We start from the raw sequence: 21,850 nt of genomic DNA, 5'->3' as shown, positions 1-21,850 counted from the left end.
AATATATTGTGCGTTTAAAAATAACTAGTAATAAATATTATTGGTTGTCATCAACAACAATAACAGTATCATATCAATACTGTGTAACCAGCCTTATAGCCTTCTTCAATATATGTTACATAACTTGTCTTTATATATGTGACTGTTATAGTGCGTTTAGATATAAACAGATAATTATTTTCTTTAATATATATATAGAATGACTGATATAACATTAAATATCAAACACCTTTTAGAATCTGATCAAAGCTCGAATGATATAGCCTTCATTAATAAAATGTATTGTATTCAGAGCATCCTTAAAACAAATATTTGTATTATTAAAATGCTATCTTCAGACCTGAATAGCAGATCTGAAATATCAAATGAAGACAAAAATCATGTACGTTTAAAGTGTATACCTGAAGACCAGAAAAGACGACGTGGAAGACCTCGTAAAGATCAACATTAAATAAATAATTATTCAGTTTACGGTTTTAGCCATAAGTTATAAATGATTAATGACTAAACCATTGACCGAAAAAACCTGCTGACGCGTCAGCAGGTATTTTAATCTGGTGTGATTTCTATTGACCAATCATATTTCAACAAATTTTACTCAAAAAGTTTACACAAAAGTTTACACAAAAGTTTACACAAAAGTTTACTCAAAAGTTTACTCAAAAAGTTTATTCTGAAATTTACTGCCAAACACAGCTGTGCCGTGAAGTTATGTGTGTTATATATATAATGGTTTGTAATTCTGAAATCCACGATGAATTAAAAAATTTAAAAGAACCTATATGCCCTTTCTGTGATCAACTATTGATAAAAGGTATCAAGGATGCTGAGCAATGCTGTAGTAAGCAGGATATAGAAAATATAAATGGTATGGATGTCTGTCTAAATTGCGGTTTGGTTAATAGTTATGATTATGTCAGTGAGTACATTGATTTTTATGAAAATATGCATAGAATACGGCGAGAATCGGTATATCATCGGAAGTATCACGTTGAGAATGTTTTAAACGATTTATGTATTAAAAATAGGGTACAATTGACTAGTGATCAAAGAAATCGAATTTATAAAGTGTTTGATATTATCGAATCCGGCGCTATTCCTGTTGTAAACAAAGGTAGAAAAAGACTTATATCAACCAAATTCATAATTAAACAGCTTTTTTTGATGATGAATCTACCTTGTGAATTTATCAAAATTAGCAAAAGCAAGAAAACGTTAGCCTATTATCGATTGTATTGGAATGAGATTTTGTCATTAAATTTTGGCGAAATAAATCGGATCATCCAATAAATTTCTTATCATATTTTCGTAGGTACTTGTCGATTATCGGACAGGTATCCGTCACATAATCGTCAATGTTCTTCATTGAAATTATGACGCTAGACGGATTGTAATCACCGCATCTCATCGTGTTTTTAATTGAGTTGAGTAAATGCTGGTAGCTCTGATATGCATATGTACTATTTTGAATTTTTAAATCGAGATTTTGATGATGCATCCAGCCTTGTATTAAAAGCGCTATTGTACTAATTGCAACCAAACTAACACCTCCTGTAGCAATACTTGATGAAATGGAGCCGGATGCAAAGAGAATAGACAATGAATTCCCTAATAATTTCCATTTTTTGAAACGTTTAACAGCCTGCTTATAAGCCCAACATTTTCGATGATATGTTTGATAATAAGCTTTCAATTCTATAATTTGTTCTTCAGTCAGTTCGCTTGATATATGGTTCCATGTAAATATGCATTTTCGATGTTTAGTCATATATATTAGTTATATATGATTTTTTTGCTTTATCATTTTGTTATTTTACCATTGCGCTTGTTCTTTATTGTGTAATACAGCTTCCTTATGTTTTGAATTAATCTATCAATAGAATCAATAATATTGCTAACCAATTTCACTGTTTTCATATAAGTGAATTAGATAAAATCGTTGGAGTTAGATAATTTATTCAAAGAATACATCGTATGTTTTATCTAAAAATTGAATTTTATGATAGATGGGCCCATTTATCGGGTATGTATTTTTACTAAAACCGATTCTTTGTATATAGTAACCTGAAGAAATTTGAAGGCTAGATGCATTCAGCGTATACCCCGAGAAAATTTTATCGAGACTAATGCCGTTGTTACAAATACCTATTCTAAATTGATTACCTATTTTAGTATACCAGAGATTCAAATATTTACCTATATAACCAGCTCTAATTTGCTCATAAGATACATCTAAATCATAATCGAGTGATAACTTATTAGACTCTACTTTCACCCATGGATAGGAAAAACTACTAACATTGTCGAAGTTAATTTTAATTCTTTCAGCGGATTTATAGTCATATTTAAATACCATATATATAGTCCAGTCATCGGATTCAGTGACATTTTCATTTAAATTAATTTCGAAACCACTCATAAAGCCCTTTTTTGGATCAAAATCTGATAACAATTTTGTGGGATTAAAGACAAGATTGCCATTTAATCCAGACACTACAGCACCGTTACTATCTGACATGATGAATTCAGATGGATCTGTTAGATCATAAAAATACTCGAAAATTTTATGGTAATAGCTGATGTTTCTTTTTTTATCCATTTTTAATTCAAGATCAGACTTCAAATTGTCCCGAAAATTTTTTAACTGTTCATAATTAACAGCTTGGTCATTAGTAGTAGCTGGTTTAATACCATAAATAGTCTTTGTTTTCATATCAATTGATGCATTGAAAGCTATTCTATCATTTTCAACATAATATAGCTGATCGTATATCCTAGGATCAACGTTACTCTGATAACCTTTTATTCCATAAATCACGATATATGTTTGTAATTTTGGGACATATGCGTTCCCTGATTTCATCTTTAAAACGATATCAACATAGAGATAATTATTAGGATGTTGCTGATATTTATTAATTTGTGCTATTGTTCGACTATATCCATCATAAACTCGCGTAGTTGATTTGTCGATGTTGTCGATTGATGATACAATATCGATATCTAGACTATCATGATCTATTTCAGCTGGAAAAAATAGCTCGAAAACCATTGTGTATCGATTGATTGGTAAACTATATACATTGATACCTAATCTGCTTGAGTAGTAGCCTTTATTGCTGTCAAGTACCAGCTTACTGTCTACAACTTTCGTATTGATCTTATGGTATGAATTCGGATGATCGATTAAACTGCCTAACTTTATATCATCTTCCTCGCTTAATTGATTGATACTATCGGTCATTATATGGGCAAACGTGTTTTCTTGGCCAACGGAAGTTATATGACTGCTATCAACATGATCAAGCATATATTTTTTGTTTACAGCGTCTGTATCATTGGTTGGGTTTTTTAGATGGGTTATATTATACCCACCCATATGGAGATTTGCCTGCATCATGTTACTACCGTGAATATTGAGCCTATTTTGTATGCTCTGAGCTAAGCCATTACCAACGGATTTAGTTAGAAAAGTACTGTCTACATATACCTTCGAAGCCTTACTCTGAATACTGTTAGATAAAATAGCTCCGGTATTTTTGGTTAAATATGTATTATCAGTGTATGATTTGTCTGCTTTAAGCGCGTCTCTTGAGTCAATATATTCTTTATTCATTACGTTAGACATATTACTATATCCTGAATCGAATTTCGGTACGTTTATTATGCTGTTAAACGTTTGTTCGTTATTGGTACTAAGATCGGCTTTATCAGTGAGTTTGTTGTTTAGTTCTGTTTTGACTTTATTGTCTTCTAATTTTACATATTCAACATTCGGTATTGATAAGTCGTTATACAACCCATCATAGTAAGCTTCAGTGTTCTGAAGTGAAAGTCCAACACAATCAAAATGGGTTTCATCACTGTTTTTTTTCATTAAAAATTGGTTGACATATCTCTTGTTAACAGCACTACTCAAGTCTTTTGCATATGTATCAAGATCAGCATCAAATGCTACGTCATCTTGAGTCTTTAACCCAAATATTTTCTTTTTATCCATGTCATAATCACCTGATTCTGTTAGTTTGAACCCAACCCCAGCTGGTCCTTCTTTTCCAACACTTCCAGTTATTGCATTCGCAGTATGATTGCCGTCAAAAAATCCCATATGTAATTATGTTATATATTTTCAAAATAGTTCTTGATGAATTTTTCATTGTGATTGGTGTTTGTCATTGATAATGGTTTCAAGATGTCAAAATATCCTTTTTTGAATACAAGTGCTTGGTGTAAAAAATAAAGACAATAATAACCACATAAAACAGACTTGAGGTCTTGATATTGAGAATTATTGAAAAGAATATTGGTGATACCATCTCTTTTTGCTCTCATTTTAAACTCCTGGGGGTAACTCATCCCAAAAGAATCAAAGTACCATAGCGTTCCTTTCTTATGACCATTTACACACGCAACCCAATGAGTACCAGCACCTTCCAAATCATCAAGATTGATGATACAAGGACTATGTTTCTTCGGCATATGTTCATCTCTGCTGAAAATTCCAATTATGTTTATGCCAAGTAATTCACACCATCTCATCAAATCAATGCTGTTCAAAGGTTCATTGAGGAATTTCATAGTTTCATACCGATTATGGGAATTCTTGGTTCTTTTACTTTTCTTTTCACTTTTCTTTTTTTTTTTAATTCCCAAGCCTTTCTGATCTTGCCAACTTCCGATGAAAGGAGGTGGCCTGTACTGTGCATAATCATGTATATTAAAAGGTCTATTTCGTAGCCCTTGGCCTATTTTTTTGATTGGAGTCGGTGGTCTGTTTTGAAGACCCAGGCCTGTCATCGATCTCATTTTGGATATTAGCGTTTTTGAAATGTTAATGTCAACACCCTTATTGAGGCTTTTGGATTTTTTGATCTTATTTATCTGCGTTTTAGTCAGGAAGATTCTGTCACTTCCAGATAAATCAGCAGATGACAATCTCAGTGTTATTGGAGATTTGTTCATGATGGCTTTTGTAAGCTTCAATTTCTGGTTTCCGCTGAGTGATATAGTGTATGGTTTGTATTCAGTCATATATATTAACGTTACATAAAATACATTTGATTAACGAATCAAGCTTTGAGGAGAACTTTACCATTGACGATATCAACACCAAGCTCTTCTTCATGGAGAATGAGAGCATAAAGACTGTAATTTGCATTTGGAATCCCAGATAGTTTATAACTGAACTGGATTTTGGTCGATCCACTTTTGATTTCTTCTTCCTGGTTTCTCAGATCAAAATAGATGAGCCCATATAACTCTTGAAATGATTTCAGTGTTATTGTTGGAGAACTGTAATAAGCATTAAAATCTTTTTGATATTCCATCAATGTCCTGTATGCTTGTACGATCTCTGTATCTGGTTTCAGTTCTTCGTTTGGATAAAAAATACCGTTGCTTAGTTCAAGCCTTGCATTTGAAAATGTTCGGTTATTCGCGATGTTATATGTATTAAATAGAAACGGATTCTGTGTTTGATCATTCATTTTTGCATCATTAAGAGCCCATATAAAAACATGCCTCGGTTTTCGAATTGAAGAAGTAATCCTGAATGTACCTTGACGTGCTGTTGTTGATGGAGAAATCTCAATTCTCTCTTTGAGATATGACCATGTATGTGGCTTTAGATATGTTTGAAGAAAAATCTGCTCACCCTCAGCATTGAATATCATTTTCGGTACCCATAAAACAAGCCTAGTGACAATAAACCTTCCTGGGTCACCCCCAGCACGAAATATCACATTGTTATCAGTTTCAAGACTGACATCAATGGTGACTTTACCATTCGGTGCTATTTCTGTCTCAAAAGAGTTGAAGAAACCATATCTGTTCAATGGTAGTATGATGTTATTTTCAACAGCTTGCGTGAGTAATGCTTTTCTTTTTGCAAAACCTTCATTATATGTTGCCATATCTGTTGGTGCAATATTCTGAGCATTTCCATCCAGTGCTAATGTTGTGTATTTTTGAATAACAGCTCCGACGGCTGTATCAGGGTAATTAAACATGCTTGGTCCGACTGTTTCAGTGTAACTTGATGATAATTCAGTCAGATTTTTCACATTGATAGCATGATTAACCCCTGGTGCATCGAGAGCATTAACTCCGCTTAATTCAACCTTCAACTGATTGATAAGTGAATAACCGGAATTGACGGTTGCAACCCGATCAGCTACAGCATAACCAGTGTTATCCATCTTTGTGATTTTAAAATCGACAGAAAGGTATGAATTATACAAGTCAAAAGGGTGAGTCTCACTACTGCTATCAATAACAAACCTGTATCCACTCTTTTTTTGAGACTGGTTGTTTGCAGGTAATGTTATTGGATTTTGTAATTCAAATGAGACATATTCGTATCGTTTGCAATATTTCGAACTTCTGAAAGACATTATATAATAATGGTTTACATTATTTTACATGTTGGTTAATTTGTCGAATTCCAGACTGAGGATATCATTCCTCAATTGTTCTTCAGTATTTTTGGTTCTTTCTGGTTGGAATTTTTTGTTTTCAGGATGTGATTGTAATAAGCTGACGATCATGTCTCCCTTATTTTCTGATTCAGTGTATTTTTTCAGTTTTTCTGTTTCTTTCTTGGTTGCTTTATTCAGTCTATTTTTGATGATGTTGCCAGTTTTATGTGCAACATGTTGTACTCCTTTTTTACCAGCTTTTTTTGCCAAATCTTTGGTGGTTTTACTTGTCAATGATTTTTTTGCAGTGGAAATTAAACTGTTCATAATACCACCTCCTTTTTGGTGATCATCAACTGGGTCACCGGTTTCAATGTCGATGTAGTATGACATACCGGTATTCATATCTCTCACTTTTCTGATTCTGCTCATATACGAATACGATATATAATATCACACTTCTTTCAACAGCAAAGTCAAGTTAATTGGTATATTATTGAGATGGATAGGGTTGTTCAATCCATCAGTGATATATATCCTCAATTCTTTGATGATGTTGGTATTGATTTTGTTGAAAAGGGGTCGAGGTATTGTTTCTTTTATTTCAAATGGATAAGATATCTGCAAATTGGCAACACTAAAACGATAAAGTACATCACCTTGCGTCCCAGAAACAAGTGAGTCGCTCAGAAGATTGCAATGAATGAAAATGTTATCAACATTTCTAGTTATGTTTGGAGCATTGGATCCGTATTTTGTTGATGTGATGATTTCTTTATTGAAACCAATCAGTTTTGAGAAATCACCTTCTCTGAGATCCAATTGATATTTTTCTTCCAATTCAATATACACCTTCAATAATGATGATGAAAATTCAAGTGAGATACCTTTCCCCTTATCGTTTAAATCACCATTCACTTCGAGTATTTGTGAAATATACTCATTGATGTCTGAATAAGAATAATTACCATCACGGAAAACAATTTCAACCCAATTCGCTCCAGAATCCTTGCTGTATTTTATTTTGTTATTTCCATACTTTGAAGACACATTGAACCAGCTATAAGTCATTTCAGCACTGTAAAGAGCCAAATAATATGTTTTATTCCTGTCTAGGACTATTTCAGGCACATGATTGATGGTGAAATCATGAGACATTGAATCTCTTATTCCATCATTGCTATCCAAAAACATCGGGATTTCCATTATATCATTAGATTACATTAATTGAGTCCTGACAAATTTATCGTATTGTGTTTTAGCTATCACACCTTGTTTGAGTAAATAATCAATGATCTGCCACATTTCATTTCTGAGAACAATACTTGTATTACCAGCCCTTTTGCTTCCAGTCAACAAAGTCAATCTTTTCATCAAATCGTTTGGGTCTGAGTATATCATTGCACCTCCAATCAGTTTTGATTTCCCTGATGATCTATGTTTTGGGATGTTTGATAACAAATTGAGATTATTGAATATTTTGATTGCTTTTGATGAATACTTTTTCTTCGGATCAAACCTCTTTGTGATGAGATCAACGAGTGATTTGTCAGCAATATCTTCATAAACCATTTTGCCATCTTTCACGGCTTCGATGACCATTTCATTGATTAATCTTGGCATATTTATGAGTAAACCACCATACTGTCCATTGTTTATCTTGTAAGCATTTCGCTTTGGCTGTTTGTAAGACCTGATACCTTCGCCTGTTTTTTCCCTGAAATTGATTCCTTTTATAACAGTGCGATATTTACTCAATATCTCTTGATCTTTCCTTGCGTTATTTTTAATAATCCGATTTGAAGATCGTCTTTTTCCAGTAAGATGAGATATTGCTGATCTAACTTCTTTTTCATCTGGAATATCATTCAAATCAGGATCAAATCCATATTTTCTTATGATGGTTTTTTCACCTTGGTTAAAGATATGTTCTTCAACGACTTCTTTTTTTGGGACTTCTTCATCTTCATCTTCTTCTTCATCTTCTTCAGGTAATATGTCTAAAGGTTCAAATTTTGATGGTAAATCACTTAACCAACTTTGAACCCCACTTTGTGAACCAGATGATGACATTGTTTCATTCAACATATCAACAGCTGTAATTAATTTTTCTTGTTTTTCATTCAAGTTTTCAATTAATTTGTCTTGTTTTTTATCGATGGTTTCTTTCACCTCTTTCTGAGATGTTATAACGGGTTTGAATAATTCCTTGCTTTCAAATTGTCTTGATTGTTTTTCATCCAGTGTGTCTTTTATTTGTTTTCTGATTTGTCTTTTCAAAAGATTATTCTCATAATGCTTCTTCTGATTCTCTCTGAATTTTTCGATATCCATATATAATAGTTTAGATAAATGACAAAATTAATATATCAATTGACATAAATGTTGGAAGACAGATATTTTAATGTACACAATATATATATTGATGAAGATTCCAAACTATGACAACATCAAAAAAGAAGCCCAAAAACGAAGCTTAAATAACTTCTTGAATGAAGAATTCAGAATGCTCATTTGTGGTCAAAGCAATTGTGGTAAAACAAACCTTCTGATGCACATATTGAGAAAACCGCTCGTGTTTTATGACAAGATAATATTTTATACTCCGAATAGACATCAAGACAAAATAAAAGATCTCGAATCATTGATGGATGACATATCAAAAAAGGTTGGTTATGATGTGTTAGAGATTAAGACTGCTGATGAAATAATGGCTACTGAAGAATATCCCAACAATAACAGAAAAATAGTGGTCTTCGATGATTTGATAAATTGTTGTGACAAAATTCAATCCAAAATAGCGAATCATTTCACTGACGGAAGACATCATAATATAACTCCCATTTATTTGAGTCAAAGTTACTATGATGTGCCTCAGAAAATAAGACTGAACAGTTCACATATGTTATTATATCCACCAGCCACAAAAAACCATTCCAATCTGATCGGCAAAGAAAACAGAATAGATCCCAATTTATTTGACAAACTGATGCCCTTCGAATTTTTGTTCATTGATAAAGAAAAGAGAAGCTGTAAAAAAAATTTTGATGAAATTGTATAATCAATATATATAATGGTCAAATCGTATTGTGTAAAACAGAAAAAAAAGACTGAATGCATACCTGATAGCGAGCGATATGTAAAAACCAAAAATGGCCGAACTATGATGAAATGCATATGCGCTGAATGCAAAATCACTAAAACCCGTTTTGTAAGCAACAAATCTGGTAAAGGACTCGGAGAATCGATCAACAATAAAATCGGCAATAAGATCCCAGGGTTTAAGCAGGCTCAAGACGTAGCATCCTTTATCATGGGCGCTACCGGAGGTGATAAAAAATTGTTTGATAAATACTGGAGTGGTGAAATTGCTAAAGGGGCTTTTAACAATAAAAATGGATTATTTTCAAAAAAGTTCTGGACATCCCCAAGTGAGCATCAAGATCCGTCATGCTCTGCTACTATTTGGGATAAGAAATCAAAAAAATGGCGAAACACATACTGCGATTAAATATCTAATGTATATATATATGTGTAAGTCATACTGTGTTTCATGTAAAAAGAATACTGAGTCTATGAATTCTAAAAAAAGTCAAAGCAAAGAATGGCCGTCTTATGGAAAAATCAAATTGTTATATTTGCGGTAAAAAGAAGAGTAAATTCATAAAAGGTCATAGTGGTGGAGCTCTCACAAGACGAAAAGACCCTTCTACTGTTGATAAAATAGCCTATGTAGCATCTAATTTCGTAACTCCATCACCTAGCTTTGCTTCAATGGCAAGACTTTTAGCAGGGCAAGCTCTCAAAGGTGTAAAAGACAATGTTGATTACTATAAAAAGGGTAAGGGTCTTGATATTCAAAAACACTTATCAAAACTTGGAGAATTACATATGAGAACACCTACAGGAAAAAAGTACAACTATTGTGGACCTGGTACTAAATTAGAAGAAAGATTAGCTTCTAACGATCCTAAATATAGAGATCCAATAAACAATCTTGATAGCATATGTCAACAGCATGATATTGATTACAGTAATTCAAAATCACTAGCTGATAAACATAAGGCAGATGATCTTATGCTTAAGAGAATATCAAAAATACCATTTAAAGACCGTCCATGGGGAACAACAGGGGTACAAGCTTTAATCGCTAGTAAAAGAAAAATCGGATTGGGTATAAAAAAAAAAAGCCAAAAAACGTAAAAAGCCATCGGGTGAAGAAAACTGGCAAGAAAAATTAGCTGATGAATTACACACGCAAATAAAGAGGAACTTTACTCGACGGCGTGTTATTGTGAATCATATTGACGAAATATGGTGTTCGGATTTGGTTGAAATGCAACAGTTCAGTAAATGGAACAAAGGCTACAGATATCTTCTCATGGTACTGGATGTTTTTAGTAAATATGGTTGGATAGTGCCTTTGAAAGATAAAAAAGGTGAAACAGTAACTCAAGCATTCAAAACAATATTCAAAGAGGGGCGTAAACCACAATATCTTTGGACTGATAAAGGGAAAGAGTATTACAATAAAAATATGAAGGAGCTTTTGGAAAAGAATGGTATAACACTATACTCCACCGAGAACGAAGAGAAGAGTAGTGTTTGTGAACGATGGAACAGGACAATTAAAACCCGAATGTGGAAGCAGTTTACCGTACAAGGCAATACTATGTATGTTGATATGTTGCCCAAATTAGTGAAGCAGTATAATAATACCAAACACTCAAGCATTAAAATGACACCCGTAGAAGCATCGAGGAAAAAGAATGAAGGCTTAGTATATTTCAATTTATACGGTGATATGAAAACATCAAAACAGAAACCGAAATTCAAAATAGGTGATAAGGTTCGAATATCGAAGTATAAAAGAAATATTTTCGATAAAGGGTACACGCCAAACTGGACCGAAGAAATTTTTACAATCGATAAGATACAATACACTAATCCTATTACTTTCAAATTGAAAGATCTCAATAATGAAGACATACAAGGAAGCTTTTATGAACCTGAACTATTAAAAGCAAAACAGGATGTATTCAGAATTGATAAAGTGATCCGTAGAGACTACAAAAAGAAACACGCTCTTGTCAAATGGAAAGGTTATAATAATAAATTCAACTCATGGGTTCCTATAAAGGATTTACAGCAAATAAATACACTATAAAACTACGTGCTCAATAAAGTGTCATCGTCTCATGAAAAACTTGTATAAAAACATTAAACAAGTTCTTAATTTTTTCCATCATCCAGATTCAATTCTTCAATCTCTTCTTCATCCATCTCTTCTTCATCCATCTCTTCAATCTTCTTTTGGTTCAGTTCCTCCATCATCATCTTCTTAATATTTGGGATGATAATCGGCTTTGTTTTCCTCTCAAATTTATTCTTCATAGTCAAGCGTTTGATGGTTTGCTTGAGCTCTTTAGCCTTCAGTCGTTGGCGAATTTCTTTAGAATATTGCCGACGCTTTCGCTCCAAATTAAAAATCTTCTCACACTGCTGAAAAATATTGAGAGCTGTACCAACTAGTTGGATAGCTTCGTCAATATCAAGGGTTGTCAAGGAATTTACAGCGTCAGCCAAACAAAAGTTCAGCTTGTAATTCACATCACCAACCTCATCGGCACATAGGGTTAAAGCCTCTTGAATCCCCTCTTCACATCCATTAATCTGGTTTTTCAAAGTCGTTATTGATTTAGGCATTTTCAACTGCTTGATTACAATTCTGAGAATAAACTTTTTGAGTAAAATAAATTTTATCAAAAAAATTTATAATAAAGTTTGTTTGAATATGATTGGTTGGTGAAAAATCATCCAACTGTTAGCTGACCTTGGGTAGAATCATCAAGAAGGATTCATCTATTGTATTTCAGAGTGATTAAGCAAATATTATGAAACCATAGCAACAATAAGTTCAGCAGATGTTTTTACTAAAGATTTACCATGATAATAAAAACAGCATAAAACTCGGCTTCGCTTGGTTTTTCCAGATTGATATTTCAGTTATGATATCAAGGCTTGTTTAAACGCACTATTAATGATATAAGAAATTAATATATTGTGTTATTAATATATAACAATTGATGTTTTGGAATGATAATATTGTTAATGCCCGATACCAGAGATGGTTTACCAAAGAAGACAAAATGAAAGCTATAAGGCGCACAAAAGCCCGTTATATGCGAAATACACGATGGTTTTGTGAGCAATGTAAAAAAGAGTACAGTCTGGGTAGCAAGTGGACCCATATAAGGCAATCCCATTCGAACGCAGTATAAAAAAAGTTTAAAAAAGAGTATAAGAGCATTTTTTAAATAAGGTGATTTTTGAAATAAATTTCAAAAACATCATAAAACAAGGCCCGAAAAGCTTCTTACGAAGCTTTTTTACCCACCAAGGCCTTGTGATTTTTTAACATTCGTCCCATCCCCCTCCTCGATCTTACGATCTGCGGTGCCGGACTCATTAAAATCTGCTTCGCTTGGTTTTTCCAGATTCATATTTCAGTTATGATTTCAAGGCTTGTTTAAACGCACTGTATCCAAAATTTTGAAAAAGGTATAAGAGATTTTTTTATTTTGATCCTAAGGTTGACCTAGGGTTGGTTTTTCAGGCTTGGTTTTCAGTTTTGATTCCATTTTGGTTTTCAGTTTGGCTTCGAGGTTTGGTTTCATTTTTGATTCTATTTTTGATTTCATTTTTGATTCCAGTGCTGTGCAGTAGTATAGGAGTTGGGGATGTAAGAGATTATAAAAATTTTTATGATCTCGTACCCCCAACTCCTATACTACTAACAGGTGTGTTGACTGTGCTGGAGTGGTGCGTGGAAAGAAGGTCTTAGATTCTTGTGGTCGTTGCTTGCTTGAAAGCGACAAGGAATTTGACCGCTGCCCAGAGATCAAAGATGTCAATATCAGAGCTGTACCTGGACACGAACCTACACTGTTGGTCCTGACTGTTGCTGGAATGAAGGAACGCGTCACTTGCACTCTTGGTGGAAGGTACGCCATGAAAATGCTACATCGTAAATCGACCTAAATCCTGACCACTGACAATATTCCGATGCTCAGGTGGGATTCGAAGTCACGACTTTCAACCTTCATGTCAGTGGTTAGGATTTAAAGCATACCGTTTTCGTTCAGTAATTGACATGCCTGAGAATATTTTTACTCACATGAGGGTGATAATTTTACTTTAGCTAGCACCGGGTTGACGTAACGCATAACTCAAAATCTTGTGTCCAGCGCCAGCGATTGCTTTATTTTCGTCGAAATCGCCAGTAGCCTTCGGTCGTCACTAGTTAATAACATACGATTTGTGGAGATGTGATAGAAAACGTTACTGGTTGAACGCTACTCACAGTTTGAACCATACGTGCCCCAATCTCACACACGGAAAGCTATTCTTTCAAAAACGTTTCGAAACATTTATCACTAATTACGTACCTTACCTATCTGCACGTTTTGTCTCTTTGATGTTTCTGTGGTCACTGGGATGATTTTGAGCAATATCATTAAGCGAGCTTCTCTTGTTCGGAAATTGCTCCAAATCAACCCAGAAATACCACCAGCAAAAAAAGAGTTTGATTAAATTACTATATTTAGAGAGGAAGCCACATCAGCGCTAGCTGGTTTTCATGCGTTCCTCTGTCCAGGTCGAATTGGAATTTGGAAGTGTTGGTTTTTCAGGAGGGAGGAAAACCGGAGAACCCGGAGAAAAACCCTCGGAGCAAGGCGAGAACCAACAACAAACTCAACCCACATATGGCACCGGGCCGGAATCGAACCCGGGCCACATTGGTGGGAGGCGAGCGCTCTCACCACTGCGCCATCCCTGCTCCCCCCCTAAAAATGGAATCATGAAAAATGTATGTATCTATGTATGTATGTATGTTTGTATGTTGGTAGGTAGTCAATAAGTATGTGTATAAGATAGAATCCCTTAACACTTGACCAACAACGTTTTATTGTTTCATTTGTAGGCAATACTCCCTTACGTTCCTGAAGACTCTCTCAAGAAAGAAAGCTGCACTAAAAACACCAGCGGGAATGACAGCTGGCGAATATTTACTGGAATGTTTGTTTGATGATGCTGTTAATAAGGTAGCTTACACCAAAGAGAAGATTCATGTTTATGACCAACCGATAATCAACGAAATCAGTCCCAATGAAACTGCGGTGAACACAGAAATAAATGTGACTATCACAGGTAGTGGATTTATTAACAGTTCTTCTCTGATGTGTGTACTTGTCCCGGACAAAGAAAGGAAGGTGGAAACGTTTAAGGCCATATTTGTAAATTCAGCAACAATCATTTGTCTGCTGAGGCGCTCCTCTCGGGCTAAACATAGCAAGATCAGTGTACTCTTTGCCCCTGGATCCGAGAATGAGAAGTTAGCCAGGGCAATAGCGACGAAGTTCAGTTTCTACGACCCTGTTCCTGTGCCATTAAGATGCGAGTTTAGCACTTCTGCTCGCTTCATCTTTGTCATCTTTAATAAATCAGTTGACTGTAACGGGAAATGCGAACGTTTTATCAAGGGATCTGCTTTAAACAAGCTTACAAAGGACTCCAAGTGTCGCTGCCAGAACAAGAAGCTGTTTATTCAGCTTCAAAATTCCAGACTTCGTCCCGGTGATGAAATGGAACTTTTCCTGAGGAACTTTCAGAGTCAAAGGTCAAGCTATACAAAACACGTTTCCGCTGAGGAGGATCACACGCTCACATGTAATTTCAACGGTGCTTCGAAACCCTTTGAACTGGAGATTTCTGCTCCGGAGACAGTAGGTAGGTACTAGAGCTCATTGCTAAATCACACACAAGGGGAAAGAAAAACTCGAATGTACTCCGCAAATCTTTAGCAGTGTTTAGCACATCTTAGCCTTCGAATACAGCCGCCTCTCATTCGCTCCCGCTACTACGTGCGAAACAAAGTTACAGATGCCAATGATTAAAGTTCTTGTGTTAGCTCTTTGTAACAGTGACAGTAAAGGCGACGACTGTAGGGATCGGAGGGGTAACAAAATTGGAGAAAACAAAGTGGCAATATAATAAACAAATCAACATAAATAAATTAATCGAGTTAATAAGTTAATCAAATGAAAAAAATATTACATTGAAAAGATTTTACAAGATTTTACAAGTTTAGTTTTGTATCTGCAAGTGACTGCAATTTAAATGTAAAGAGTTGCTTCTCCATAAAAGTAATGATCTGAACCAAGGTGTTATTCTAAATGTTGGGGAAATAAATTTGCTTACCGATACTTATTCAGAAATATTAATGCCGAAAGGCAAGAGAAAAATTATAACAAAATTATAACTTCAATTCTCTCCTGCACTGATTAACCTGTTTTGTTGTTTTAGGCTTGTGTGATTCATTCGTGGTGTCTGTGAAGGGGAACATGCGAGCAGCAATGAATTGGTCAGTGGTTATCTCCGATTCACCGGCTGTCACAGCGGAACATACCGCTGATGTGCAGAAACTGAATCTCAGATTCTCAAACTTGCCCTCCAATCAGACCAGAGTAAAGCTGAGTGCTAGAGACGTAATAACTGGAGTAGATTACAACGTTACAGTCTGTGGCCGAGCGGATTTGAGTGGCCAGGAAGCTTGTGTCACAAAAACCGTCAGACGTGTTGGTAAAAAAGTTCCCAAGATAAGATTTCCTAGGACTGTCATTAAAACCCTTCCATCTGTTACACTGAAGCTGCGTGGTGAGTTCTGGTTTCTTTTTTCAGTAATCAGAGTAACGCAGACTCCTCTAACAGGGATAGACCAAGAGGAAAAAAATAACTTGCTCTTCTTTACGATAATACCCCTGAAGTTTTCAATTCCGGTTTATGTTACGTAGCTCTAAGCATTTTCCATCCAGAGACGCCAAATACGCAGAAGGATATGACACGTGATAACTGTTTGTCCGTAGATCGATCGTTCGCTCGTTCTTTCGTTCGTTCGTTCCTTCGTTTGCTCGTTCATTCGGTCGGTCGGTCAGTTGGTTGGTCAGATGTTCAGTAAGTTACATGTGTACAATTAGCAAGCTTATCACCAGCTCGCTGACACTGCACAGCAGTTTCATAAGAACTCAATAAATACGTCTTCGCTCTGATTCGCTAAACCATGTTACACGCGTTACTCCGTTCGTACAAATGGCGTCTTTTCTAGAAAATGCTGCTCAACTAAATCAATGTATTTTCCCATTTCTCCTGTCGCAGCCATCGTACACGCAGCGTCTTGTGCCCAGCGTAATATGCGATATTTGTCTTTCTTTTGGTCATGTGACGGGAATCTTGAGTTTGATGATGATAGCCCACGTCTTGTAGTGAAAGCTGATCAGTGGACCGCAGGCCAAGTGAGTTAATGCACCACAATCTCCAAAAATAAGTAATGAAACAAGTTATCCCGTCCTTTGAGTGTGAGTGGTACACAATTATCTTGAAAATTGTACGGGTTGCACTGAAACCAGCTGTGAATGATCTTCGCTTTACTAGCTCTGTACTGTTTGGTTTCAATTCCTTACTTAGGCTCTTTGCTAATAAGGAGTTAGTAACATATTCAACCATCTATTAAAAATTTCTGCTAACTTCCAAATTAACTGACGCTGACTCTTATTAGGAGGGGCTGTCCGACAAGAAAATAGGGTATATGGCCCGTTTTACGGTTTGAACTGCAGTAAAATTCGGCCTGCAACTCTGTTAGTAAAACGACAATCATAAAGTAGTTTAATCATTATGTTTTTGATAAACTTTAGAAAAATCGATGTTGAAAGAAATAGCTTAAAAGGTAACATCTCCTCTGAAAATTTTGCTTATGAATTTATTAATGAGCAAGGTTCCTGCGTGACCTTATGTCTGTGGATGAAACGCTAGTGTACGACCATTCTAATAAAAGGTGTTAAACTACTGTACATCCATGGATTCTGTTTATTATGCTGTACAAGGTGATTCTTACTTTTACCGCCACGGATTAAACCCTGGTATGCTTGAAATCGGGTAGTCCTATTCTATATTGCAGTCTGTTTCGTGACATTTTATAAACTTTACAACTGCCTGCTCTCTTCTGTCTCTTCTCTTTCAGAGATATCAATGCATTTTAACGGTGTACGTGATAAATGATGATTCGTTGTTTGCACGTGCCAAAGTAACCATAGTGGTGAAGAAAGAGAAAATGAAAGCAAAGATAAAAGGTACATTAATCTTATATCTCATTCCCGACCAGTCGTTTCTGTAGATAATGTGACTACTAGTAATGAAGAGTCGACAGTCTGGTCGACCAAGTTTTGTTCAAGACTTCAATCATTGTGCAAAATAATGTTTGCATTGAAAGCCCATGTAAAATATTCTCGTAAAATAGTCCCGACGTTGTTGTTAAATAACAGATGCAGCCACGTTTTCAGACTTGCACAATTTTTTCCACAATACTCAGCTTAAGTCGGCGGCAAATGTTTGGAGACAAAAGTATGGAAGTCAGGACTGAAATCTCAATTACATTCTTCCAGTATTAGAACTACAACAATTAAAAAAAAAAAAAAAAAATCCCCCAAAAAAAAAAAAAAAAAAAAAAAACCCCAAAAATAAAAGTAATTGACCTATATATTATCTTCAAAATTCTGTCCGGGAGAATATAAAAATGAGAACATTTGTCAGGTACTTACATCTTGTAAATCAAGAACGGGATGACTTACAAAGAAAAGTAGCCCAGATTTAGTAGGGTAAAGGTGTTTCAGCAACGAAATGAAAGAAAAAACACACTGTTTGATGGTGTTGCAGTAACACGTTGCTAGACATATTTCTTTATGTACTCATTTTGGTCCAGAATCAAGGTTTTTAAGGATTTTTCCTGTTGTGTTTCAACGTCTAGGTCGTCAAAATACCAAATTTATATATTATTTCTAGCATTTTTAAAAGTAAATCAATTACATTTGTCATTCGACGTTATCCACTCATCCTCTTCGCTCCTGTATTAGTGGAGCATAAGTATGCAAACGACATTATCCAAGTCAGAAATTACAGTATTTTACAACATTTAAAGTGATTCGTTCTTCTGCAGCTGGTTCATCATTCTATGATCAATTTTTGATACTTATCTTACACTACGTTATATTCTCTTGCACCTTTTCCGTAGGTGGCGAAAGACGAACATTGAGTGCACACCAAGAGGCAGTCTGTGATGGCAGTGACAGTAAAGATCCTAATAACTTGCCAGGCAATCCTATATATCTATGGACAGTCAAATGCCAAGAACGTGCCAACTGGTACCCAGCTTTCTTTGAGAACAAGACCACGGGAAATCTTCAGCGACTCATCTTACCACGTACGGCAGTCGTTCGCATTCCTCCAAACACATTGCCTGCTAATAAAATGTAAGTATTCACTGACAGATGAACGCGAAATCTTGGGAGTGTATAAGAATGGGAGAAGTTAAAGGGTTTTCTGCATTCTGGGGTACCAAAGCTATATACATAAAGGCTGGAAATGACCCTTAATTTGTCATACAAAATTGTGTTCGTGTAGACGTCAATTCCGTACCAGAAATTCCAATTAGGGCCTGTTTACAACAGGTAGGGTAACCCTAGGTGCTAGGGTTACCCTAGCAAGGGTTAGAAGATAGCCCGGGTTCTCGCAGGTAGGGTCCCACTACCCGGTCAACTTACACCCGCTTCAACCTTGTTTTGTCGTTAGAACTGTTATTCGAAAATCCGTTCCAGTAACACATGTTTCTTGGTCACATTCGCTGTTTTTGTCGGACTTTTAAACATATTTACTTTTTGGGCCATCCCGGGTGGCGGTCCCCGCGTTTACACGCTAGGGTTACCCTAGCTAGGTACCTACCTCAGCTAGGGTTACCCACTTGGGTACCTAGCGCCTTGTACACGTCGATGAAAGAGAAATGTGGGAGCGCTAGGGTAACCCTAGTGCTAGGGTAACCCTATGTGCTAGGGTTCCCGCCTCCTTGTAAACAGGCCCTTAAACACTCAAGGCATAGTAATATTTTCGCAGGAGGGTCCTATCATAGAAATATTGCATTAAAAATATGATTGGGCTGATATTTTAAATGGGCAGTATAACAATTTTTCGAAGATCGAGGTATGAAAATATCGTATGTTAAAAGTTCGTGAGCAAAACTGATTTGAAATCAAAACAAGCTTACATACACAGTCTCTAAACACACCGTAAAGGGAGAAATTACAAATTGCCCCGGCACTTTCTTTGTCAAGCTAAATCTAAATACAATCCCACAGTTTTTTTTTCACATCCGGATGGAAGAAGTGTTATTCGAGTTTTACGGCCAAAGAATAAATGTCATTGCCTAATTTTGTTTGAGACTTTTCCCCAATTCATTAAATCGAAAAAATAGCTACAAAATTCAAATGTTCCATCAAATACGAAGTTATTCATTTTAAGGTGCAAACGATGACAGAAAAATTAGACTTTCCCGCTCGGGGAAAAACAAACGCGATGCTTTATTGCTCAAATATCGCATGCAATTTGCGTCTGAAATATATATATGTTATTTGCCGGCTGGGAGGTCCGTATAGTGAAAAACTGTGACCGAGGTCTTGAAAATGCTGCCCGAGGCCGCAGGCCGAGGGCAGCATTTTCAAGGCCGAGGTCACAGTTTTTCACTATACGGACCGACCCTAAGCCGGTAAATAACTTATTTATTTTTTTCCTACTTTAATGTGTTTGATTAAAAAACACCTAAAAACCTACAAAGACTTTCTTGCCAAATGTGTTTGTATTTATATACGCGCGCATCCAATGTTGAGTCGATCGCCATAAGCTACGGCAAGAGTAAATAATGATCTGTTTGCTACAAGAGCTTACTGCCAAACAAAATAAATTCACTAAAATGAACAGTACTCAAGGAAAATTTCATCTGCAAAAAAAAAAAGAAAAAAAGCATCTGAAATAATAGAAAAGCACAATGTAGAACAGAGCAATCAGCGAGTTGCGAAACACTTTTAACTCCATTTCGGCTTGTGAGTTCTTTAGTTAATTAAACTTACTTTTCGGACTGGAAAGCACTTAGCTATTTACATTTGTATTTAACGAGTCAAAAACCTCTGTGTTGATTTCCACAGTATTCTGTTTTGACAAAAAGTTTGCGAAAGTGAAACTGAATGAAGCTGAAATGTGTAGTTTGGTCGCCTGCACAGTGACGGCACAATATTGCGAGAATTAATTTGACTGTTTTTTAATAAAGCATCTCATTTTCTTGAATGGCGATAAGCAGTATTCGGTTTTGGAGAAAAGTAGCAGAGAAGCAAGGTGTTTGAAAGGATAAATCGAGTCTGTAAACCGGCGACTTGCAGTTAACCGCAATGGCGTGAAAATCAGTGCGAATGCACAAACAACGATCGGCAAACCACGGCCATAAAACTATAACTTCATTTTGTCACTAAAGAGAATAAATACTCGCCTTTTGGAGAACTTCAAGGCCTTTAATTCCACTGCTAATTTTCCCTTTCAAATTTACAACGGTTGGTGAGCAACTACATCGATTTAAATCATTTTGGAGAGCAAAACTGTCATGGGTTCGTTCGTCTCGCCGCGAAATGTAACTCACGAAAGCGTTACCGTGGCCCGTGGGCAGAGATAGGAGAATCTTGCCCGCGCTAATAACCAATCAGATTGCAGGATTCGTTACCGTGCCCTCTTGGAAAAAAAATAAAGACTGTTATGTGTTGCTATATAGGGCAGATGTTTAGCTGACATAGCTGATGTTTGGGTGATCTAAGTGATCAACCATGCAACACGTATCTTTGGTTTTGATATGCCTGCTGTTAATTTAAATGTTGCTGATACAGGTCATTCCTGAGATATTTAATTGTCGTATATTTGATCAACAGGTGTGCAGTGACACTGGGTTATTTCAAGGGCGATATGAACGATAGTACCTCCGTATACTTTGCTGTAAAAGAGCAGGAATTGCCGTTTGTAAAGATGGTGAAAGTTTCTGTCAAGGAAGACAAGGTGGTGTTTGAAGCTGTTATCAGGAGTACGTTGCCGGAAATAAAGATTGAGTGGTCATGCCAGGAAGAAGACGAAGACGGTGAGCGTATTAGACTTTAATTACATGACACACTTTTTGTTCGCTTAAAAAGCTTCACGCTTAGAGCGCTTTCCATTTTCCAGAACTGGCCGGCCGGTCCGATGGTTTTGAATGTGAAATGGGCCTTTTCCAAGAGATTTTCCCACAAATCTACCATTTATGATATTTATGCATTGACTGATCTGACGGGACAAATCTGACTAACAACGGAATTCTGTTCTCGAATACCTTATTATAGGAAATTAACGCTTGTGTTAATTAAGGTATTTGAAATTAACGCGACTTAAATTAACGCGAATTGAAGGAAAAATTACTTTCCAATAAAGAAAATTAACGCGAAAGAGGGGGTAACATTTCAAAATGAAGGAAATTAACGCGA

General features: G+C 35.8%; 1 protein-coding gene across 1 annotated transcript in view; it reads left to right on the top strand.

The window, feature by feature from the left end:
* The window catches only part of LOC144648980 (uncharacterized), a 42,499-nt gene that overhangs the window by 9,402 nt on the left and 11,247 nt on the right, over window positions 1-21,850 (top strand). Inside the window, exons 7-13 of the mRNA XM_078508429.1 lie at window positions 13,218-13,420; window positions 14,401-15,206; window positions 15,783-16,133; window positions 16,632-16,768; window positions 17,494-17,602; window positions 18,541-18,778; window positions 21,269-21,471. Coding sequence (XP_078364555.1) covers window positions 13,218-13,420; window positions 14,401-15,206; window positions 15,783-16,133; window positions 16,632-16,768; window positions 17,494-17,602; window positions 18,541-18,778; window positions 21,269-21,471 — 2,047 coding nt within the window. The remainder of the gene's footprint in view (window positions 1-13,217; window positions 13,421-14,400; window positions 15,207-15,782; window positions 16,134-16,631; window positions 16,769-17,493; window positions 17,603-18,540; window positions 18,779-21,268; window positions 21,472-21,850) is intronic.

The sequence above is a fragment of the Oculina patagonica genome, chromosome 4 (genome assembly GCF_052425735.1).
Source record: "Oculina patagonica isolate OP01 chromosome 4, crgOcupat, whole genome shotgun sequence".
NCBI lineage: Eukaryota > Metazoa > Cnidaria > Anthozoa > Scleractinia > Oculinidae > Oculina > Oculina patagonica.
Note: the sequence above shows the minus strand (reverse complement) of the source record. Positions and strands in the feature narration are given on the sequence as shown.